Source organism: Poecilia latipinna, unplaced genomic scaffold (genome assembly GCF_001443285.1).
Source record: "Poecilia latipinna isolate Pla-1442-1.1 unplaced genomic scaffold, P_latipinna-1.0 Scaffold3656, whole genome shotgun sequence".
NCBI classification, from domain to species: Eukaryota; Metazoa; Chordata; class Actinopteri; order Cyprinodontiformes; family Poeciliidae; genus Poecilia; species Poecilia latipinna.
The window spans coordinates 23,750-31,950 of NW_015116272.1; the positions used below are offsets into that span (position 1 = coordinate 23,750).

The 8,201-nt window shown below is 46.1% G+C and overlaps 2 protein-coding genes across 3 annotated transcripts in view; both read right to left on the reverse strand.

Moving 5' to 3' along the window:
• Positions 1 to 926: 926 nt before the first annotated feature.
• On the reverse strand, positions 927 to 3,808 carry LOC106941417 (oocyte zinc finger protein XlCOF6.1-like). 2 transcript variants are annotated; one of them, XM_015024445.1, is made up of 2 exons: positions 3,537 to 3,808; positions 927 to 2,369 (listed from the first exon to the last, which is right to left on the reverse strand). In XM_015024445.1, exons 1-2 carry the CDS (start codon positions 3,706 to 3,708, stop codon positions 1,078 to 1,080), a joined length of 1,464 nt encoding a protein of 487 aa, XP_014879931.1. In that variant the 5' UTR covers positions 3,709 to 3,808; the 3' UTR covers positions 927 to 1,077. The 2 variants fall into 2 exon arrangements, with proteins under 2 accessions (XP_014879931.1, XP_014879932.1); XM_015024446.1 differs by having other exon boundaries at positions 927 to 2,340; positions 3,537 to 3,617.
• A 2,148-nt stretch (positions 3,809 to 5,956) lies between these two features.
• Positions 5,957 to 8,201, reverse strand: part of LOC106941418 (gastrula zinc finger protein XlCGF7.1-like) — an 8,389-nt gene continuing 6,144 nt past the window's right edge. Inside the window, exon 2 of the mRNA XM_015024447.1 lies at positions 5,957 to 7,630. Within this exon, the coding sequence (XP_014879933.1) occupies positions 6,542 to 7,195 (654 nt within the window). The 5' untranslated portion in view covers positions 7,196 to 7,630 and the 3' untranslated portion in view covers positions 5,957 to 6,541. The remainder of the gene's footprint in view (positions 7,631 to 8,201) is intronic.

An 8,201-nucleotide genomic window follows, 5' to 3' on the forward strand; every position in this document is an offset into this window, starting at 1 on the left:
TTTTAGAAAACACAATATGATTAATTTTGTAATTACCAGGGCCCCCTTTTTTAATTTCTACGATCAAAAAAATAATAAAAAAATTGTGGATGGCCCCTGTTGGTCAGGGGCCCTTGGAATTGTCCTAACTTTCCCCCCCAATACAGCGCCCCTGCGATCGGCAAACCACTAACTTTAATCAATAGTAACTACCAAGAAGGAATAATTCTAATTTGAACTAAATTAAACTGAAACAGTAGTAGCCTACACACAAAAGGGATAAAGTTAGACAAGCACCTGAAGTAGCCAAACAATAATAAGCAGCTTTTACCTCCTCAGAAGTGAAATCAGTCAACGGCGCTCTGTGTGTCACTTCTTCTAAAAAGGATGCCGCCTTCAAAAATGAAGGGGAGGAATCAGAAACACAACCAACCTTTCAACACCAGTGTTAAGGATCAAACCTCTGATCTCCTCAGTGATCTACCTGCTCTTAAGTCTGAGTGCTGATTACCTGCCTCCATAAAGAGTCAGCTCTGTCACAGCGTCTTCCATATATGGGCAATAGGAGGAGTGTGCACGAACATACTTCTGGGGACAAAATGCCCCAGCTACACATGTATTCATGTCGCCTGTGGATACACAAACCAGAGAGCAAACTAGTGAAATATCAGTACTGCTGTCTGAGCGCATTTCTACATAAAACACATCCACAAACTCCTGACCAATCACACATCATTTTGCACTTCCACCGGTTCTGGGTTGAAACAGTTCAACCCAGAACTGCTGAGACGGACGCCTTTGTGCAAACGAGGACAGCTCTGTGAGAGTCTTCCCTGCAGTCGAACCGCCTAGCAAGTCCAGCGCTAAATATGGCGAGCTAGCCAGGAGTTACTTTGTGAGAGGAGGCTCAGAGTTACATTCTGTTGCTCAGGACACCAGAACTGGACTTTGAATTTTTTTTTTTAATTTCGACAGAAGCCCTAAATATGACTTAATACTGACCAAATTTATTCCCTAAAGGTATTTTATGCTGCTACAAATACAGTGACTTAATGCTTCCCAGTTTCTTCTTTTTCTGAATAAAATCAGCAGGTGCACCTAAACGTTCTCTTCTCTGTGTTGCCTCATGTGAGCTGCCAGCTTGCCACTCTGAGTGAAGCCCTTTTGGCAGACTTTGCAGGAAAATGGCCGCTCCCCTGTGTGTGTGGCCATGTGGCCTGTCAGGCTCCGGTTCTCTGCAAAGCTCCTCCCACAGATACAGCAGGAGAAGGGCTTCTCACCCGTGTGGGTCCTGGCGTGAGCGGCCAGGTTGCGTTTGTCTGTGAAGGCCTTGTGGCAGGTGTCACAGGAGAACGGCCTCTCACCTGTGTGCGTTCTGACATGGGCAGTCAGGCTGCGATTTTCGCTGAAGCTCTTTCCACACATTCGGCAGGAGTAGGGCTTCTCCCCAGTGTGGGTCCTCATGTGGGTGGTAAGGTGGCAACTGCGGGCGAAGCTCCGGGAGCAGATCTTGCAGGTGTACGGCTTCTCCCCGGTATGGATCCGAATGTGGACCAGCAGCTCGTCGCTCCTGATGAAGGCTTTGCCGCACACCTTGCAGGTAAACGGCCGCTCGCCGGTGTGGGTCCTCCGGTGGGCCGACAGGCCGCCGCTCTGGCTGAAGCTCTTCCCACAGACGTTGCACAGGTAAGGCCTCTCTCCTGTGTGGGTTCTCCTGTGGATGGTGAGGTGGCCACTGGAGGTGAAGCTCTTCCCACAGGTGTTGCAGGTGAAGGGCTTATCGCCAACGTGGATCCTCATGTGGAAGGTGAGGTTGCTGCGCTGGCTGAAGCGCTTGCTGCAGGTCGGACAGGAGTAAGGTTTCTGACCCGTGTGGGTCCTGCTGTGGACCAGCATGTTGTCGTATTTGATGAAGTTCTTCCCACAGACCTGGCAGGAGTACGGCCGCTCGCCTGAGTGGATCCGGCGATGAGCCCTCATGTTGTAACTCTGAGTGAAATGTTTTCCACAGACGTCACACTGAGAGGATTTTCTATTCGGGTCGGAACCAGTCCCAGCCTCAGAACTGGCAGACGTTCCTACACTGTCAGGTTCCTCCTCTGTTTCTTCATCACGTCCTTTCTGATCCACCTTCTCAGCTTCAGCCGAGCTTTGGAACCAGGCCTGGTTCTGCTCTGGTTCTGGTTCGTCAGGGTCCGTTTCCTGCTCCTGCTTCAGCACCAGTTCTTCCTCATCCTCGCTGATGCACACTTCTACATATTCATCTTTGTCCAGCTCAGGCTCTGATTCCTCCTGTTCTTCTTTAATCTGTGGGAGTTCTGGTTCTGCCGGGTCCAGACCGGAGCTCATCTCATCTAGAACCTGCCTGCAGGTGGAGGTCTGCAGGAGAACTAGAGGAGAAACAGAGATCAGAGAAGAACATGCTGCTTCGCTGCGTCTAACAGAACCTCTGCAGAACCCAGCGAAGAAGACAAGATTACAACATCATGATAATAAAAAACTAATTACACAAAAACAATTCAATCCCATCCGAGGTCAGACAGTCACATTTGGTCTGTTTTAATAAGTCATGCCCTTCTTAATATGGCTGCATTAATAAGACATGACTGGGCTCCACTGAACAGTAAAAACTGGTTTTTAATCTTTAAATCAGGAATCCATGTGTTTTATGGTTTTAGCCATCTAATGGTTTCAATGTGAGCAATAATGTTTACAAGATATCTGTCAGCAAAAATAACATTTCTGATAATACGGCCATTTTTCTTCACTTTATTAACAGGAGTTAACAATGAATCTTAATTGCAGTTTTTATGTTCTGTCGGGTTCTCTTGTAAAAAAGATTTTTATCTCAATGGTAATTTCCTGGTGAGATAAAAGGATTTTTTTCCCCTGTTATAAGACATCACAGCTGGACGAACCGACTCTGAGCAGAACATCTTTAAAATGTTATTAAGGTTCAAATGCCATTTGAACCTTAATAACCATTTCCGTTTTATTCAAATTTAACGCTCAACGTCTCTGGATCTCAGGTTGTTTTTCCTGTTGTTAGAAATTCATCTTTAATATTTTGCTTAAATATCAGAACATGTTCTGTTCATCAGAATTAGTCCGATTTTAGCTGCATTTTAGGATCAAATCATTTCATTTCTTAGATATCTGGAGCCAAAGTTCTGCTGTGGTTCTGGTTCTAGAAACGGACCGGTGAGCCGTCCAGAACCAGCAGTAAACACACCCCTGATTTGTCGCTGCTGGGTGTTTGTCCGGGCCGGAGTCGGGTTCTGGAGGACCGCTTCGGTCCGGTGTGGTTCTGATGTTCTGCTAAAAAGCCCAGGTATCAACAGAGGCGGCTCTGACTGGGTCTTACTAACCCATAATCCTGGTACCAGCTACCAGGTCGGATTGGTGAGAAAGGTCCAGATTCTGTCGGGGGAGCAGAACGTTCTCTGGTTCAGGTTCCGTTTACTGGACCTCTCATGGGACCATTAGAACCATCCTGTGATGAAACAGAACCTGGTTCCGAGCTTTACCAGGCAGCCCGCTGCCCCCGCCGGACCTACCTGCGGGGTTCTGCTCGGTTCGGGGTCTCCAGGTGAGGTCCAGCAGTCTCCGCTGCCGGTCGATCTCCTCCTCGTACTGGACGATGGTTTTTTCCAGCTGGGTGAAGATTTCTTCAGCAGCAGCAGTTAGTCTCTCTCTGATAAACTCTCTCAGAGGCTCAACGGAACACATTGTTGCTGCGCAGACTCACAACACACCTGGACACGCTCATAGCAAGCTAACCATGCTAACGGGGCTAGCGGACTGGCTGTGAGCCGCGTTACTGCCCCCTGCTGGACTGGAGTGAAACGGCTGGAAAAATGTAACAATCTGAACCAAATAGTTTCCGTTAGAATTTTATTTCTACTCAGTTATTTATTAAAACTGTATTACTAGATTAAGAAACAAACCAAATAAACACACAAACTTTAAATAATGCATATAAATCTACATGAATAAGATTTAAAATTCATCTAGAAAGATGAGTAGAGCAGCCAGAAGTTTTGTAACTTCTACCTCAGTCTGCTTTAATTCTGTTGGACCTCAGTGCAGCTTTCGACACAGTTGACCACGACATTTTACTGAATCGACTGCAGAGTTGGGTCGGACTCTCCGGTCCAGTGCTCAACTGGTTTGAATCTTACATAAAGAACAGGGATTTCTTTGTTTCAATCGGAAACTTCTCATCAGAGAGGTCAAAGGTCACATGTGGGGTACCCCAAGGTTCAAGGTAAATGTGTGAACACTTATCTTGTTTACATTACTGTCTGAAATTTTCTTCAGCAAACACACGTTTTCTTCCTGCGTCTCAGAGAAAGACATCTTCTGTTTAATACGAGCAGCGAGACAAACAGTGGAGGGAACAGAGAGATCCACGTTTTCTAGCTGGAAATCCACATATTTACAGTTTATGTGGCTAAAGATGAAAATATCAGCATTGGCTGTTCCCCCTGGACAACAGGACAGACAGGATACCCAGTGCTTTTCTGTTCTCCTCTAGAGACTAACGCCCCCTAGTGGAAGATGGAGGTAGTGCTAATGGATTCAGAACAGGCTTGCTAGCTGATGTACAAATCACAATTTCCTTGAATAAAACTCCACAAACATTTACATGAAAAATAATATATTCAACAATTTTCTTCTTCCTGTATTTATATTGTTGTTAGGATTATGTAAAAAAATATATATTAATATTAATTTTAAACTTTTTTTCTGTCAGCTGCACACAGTGGTGCAAAAAGTGGGCATGCAGCGCATAGGGGCGCTGCACCAGAGGGGGCGTCAAAACCCCGTCTGGAGGGGGCGGCGCCCCGATGATGCCTTCGCATACACTTCACCGCGCCTTACACTCCTTCACCTCGCGCACATGTAAATGTAGCGAGGTTTACCTTTCACGTGTCTTCTTTTGGGGGGGTAAACATACGATCGCTCATACGGATAGAGCGACCGTATGTTTTCTACGCTCCATCACCCTTACGTACCTTTCTTTTTTTTTTTTTTTTTTGGGGGGGGGCCCGATTTATGTTTTCTCTTCCACCTGAATAATATGTAGTTGTGCCCCTGGCTGCACAGAATCATTTAGCTCCGCCCTGGGGGATAATAACAGCCTAGCAGCTTATCAAACTATCCATCTTCAGAAATGCAGCATTGATATTGCAGCAATGCAGCATTTCTGAAGCATTATGAGACTTGGACTCGCATAATGGCGCAGTCACTCTGACACAGCAAGTCTCACCAAGTGGTGGCAGCAGAGAGCTGCAATTTAAAGGCAGGACTGCTGCCGTTTAGTTCCACTGGTACAACTTCATGTCTCAGCACCCTCGGGTCAAAAATCATCTCTCTGACTGGTGGCCAGCAGGGCTAGCATCCATCAATAGTGTCGCCATTAAAATTTCCGATAACAAAAAAAGTGGCTAGATTTGTTGATTTTATAAAAAATTCTCTACAAAGTCATTAAATGGTAGCAACAAAGAGCTTTCCCTCATCCTGGCCCCCACTCTTCCTCACACTTGGCCACGCCCCTCAGCGTATCCTGGCTCCACCCACTTTTGTGGAATCTTTCAAAATTTGTCTGGAGGTGCGGCTGTGCTTTCACACGGAGGTTACTTAATCTTTAAGCTGTACTTTCCATCAGTAAACACCAGATTTAATTTGTTCAGCGTAGAGCTGGCATGTCCAGCATAGCTGCCTGCTGTTGATGCAAAGAGCAGTCACACTGAAATCCAAAGTTGGCCTAAACATTTACAACATTTGACCTCTAAATGACCGTCTGGTTGATTTTCCTCACTGGGAAGTTGGAATTTCAAAAATACAAAGTATGTTGTAGTAGTAAACCGACTCCTACAATACATTTTTCCTTATAATAATGAACATAGTGAGTTATAAACTTTTCACCTGCAGCAGAAAACTCAGTCACTCCTTTAAAGAGACAGTAGAGATGTTTTATCGTCATGATAAATTATTTATTTATGTACCAAAGATTATATTCATTATTAAAATCACTCTAAAGGTCTATTTCCATTGACTTCAGTCAAGTGAAACCTGATAACATGAAGATGCTAGCACTAATAATAACAATAAATGATCCAAAATGATCCTAGTTTAACCTTTAACCCAAAGATCAGACGCGCTCACTGCGGTCCAGATCTGCTGGTGTCCACCAATAGGAAGAGAGACCCTTTATTTGTGTTTTGTCTGTGAACTTTGGGAATCCATCTGGACAATGTGAATATTTACAGCACATTGTACAAATTTAGATTTTTCTTCAAAATAAAAGTTTCAGGGAGAGGTTTAAATATATACAGCTGAAGGTGTGTAACAGTAATTTCCTCGTCCTGTGAGCAGTTTTGTTATCGGAGCTTCTGTACTAAGTTGAATAAAATATCTGTCTGTACGTGCTACTGTACTGTACGCCAGGTTCTGGAGGAGAGCTCCTCCTGGAGTGTCTCCAACTGTTGTCATGTCAACCTGACAGGGTACCTGTAGGAGACAGCTGAGGTTCACACCTGCTCTCCTGTGTGGGTCCTCATGTGGAGCACCAGGTGGTTCCCCACAATGAAACCTTTGCCACAGAAGGAACATCTGAAAGTTTTCTCAGACAAGTGGTCGCCATGTGACAAGTCAGGTGACCCTTGAAGCCAAAGCTCCTCCCACAGGTGGAGCAACTGAAGGGTTTCTCATCTTTGTGGGTTCTCATGTGGTGACTCAGGGGGGTCTTGGGTTTGAAGCTCTTCCCACTGAACTGGCATGAGGACGGCTTGTAGGCGTGAGTCTTCTGGTGGTACTTCTGATTGCCCTGGTGGTTGAAGGCTTTCCCGCAGGTTTGGCAGGAAAATGGTTTCTCACCTGTGTGGGTCCTCAGGTGGCGGGTCACATGACTCTTCAAGCTGAAGTGCTTCCCGCAGGTGGGGCAGGAGAAGGGCTTCTCTCTGGTGTGGAGGCGCAGATGAATGCTCAGGTAGCTACTGATGCAGCCACGCCCACAGATCTGGCAGGTGGACAGTTTCTCCTCTTTCTGCTGGTTCTGTTTGGGGTTCTGGTCCAGTTCTCCAGGTTCTGCTCTTCCCTCACTCAGAGTCAATTCTTGAGAGTGTTCTTCACCGCTTCCTGACTGATCCACATTCTCAGGTTCTGGAGGATTCCTAGAGATGAGCTGGGTTCCTGTTGGTTCTGGTTCCATCTGGTCCAGTTTAAAACCAATATCCAGCAGGAAGGAACCAGTCTGCTCTTCATCCTGGCTGTTGGAGACAACATCGCACTCCTCCTTCACCCTCACAGGTTCTGGTTCCTCTGGTTCTGGCTTTGCTTGTTCTGGTTCTGGCTTTATTTGAAGAGATTCTGGTTCCTCACTTCACATTTAATCTGCACAGGTTCTGGTTCCAGTTTTAGCTTAATCTGCAGGAACTCAGGTTCCCAAAGTTCAAGTTTAATTTCCAGAGGTTCTGGTTCTGGTTCCTCCTCCAGTTTTAGAGGTTCTGGTTCTGGTTCTAGCTTTATCTCCACAGTTTCTGGTTGCTCCAGTTCTTCCATGGCCTTCAGAAACTGTGGTTCCATTTGGTCCAAAGTGGGTTTCGTTTCCTGGGTCAGAACCGCCTCTGTCCTGTCAGACGTCAAGCTGGAGAGAAAACAGACCATAATGAACAAGAATGTGATCAGAAAGGAACCGGACCAGATGACGAGGAAACATTTCATCAGTGGATCTGAACCAGAATCAGTGGAGGTGACAGTGGCGCAACTGCACATTATTCAGGTGGATGCGAAAACATAAATCGGCGCTGCTCAGGTGTGTTAGAATCACGGCAGCAAACCAGCAAAAAACAAAGAACTTTTCACAGTTTTCCCCCCAAACTAACCGACTGTTGAGTGAAGCTGCTGGATGAAGGTAAAGTTAGCTAAAGGATGACTTTAGCTAACTTTACCTAGTTAGCTAAAGGTAAAGTTAGCTAAAGGATGACTAGCTAATATTAATACAGAACATTAAGCTTGTTAACAAGTAGCCTGTAGGCTACCGATGGTGTTGTTTTCTATGTCCAGCTACGTGCATTTATTTTGCCCCCCAAAAAAGTTAGACAGGGAGTCTCTAAGAATCCTCTTCTTCTCACCCCTCCCCAACCCCCCCCCCCCCCCCCCCCCCACCCCCCCCCCCCCCGTTCAACCAACCCCCATGGGGAGGGGGGGGGGGGCCC

Coding starts and splice junctions, on each gene's coding strand:
- LOC106941417 (XM_015024445.1), bottom strand. CDS start 3,708: ATGTGTTCCGTTGAGCCTCTGAGAGAGTTTATCAGAGAGAGACTAACT. Junction 2,370..3,536: donor AACCGAGCAGAACCCCGCAG/GTAGGTCCGGCG, acceptor TTTCTCCTCTAG/TTCTCCTGCAGACCTCCACC.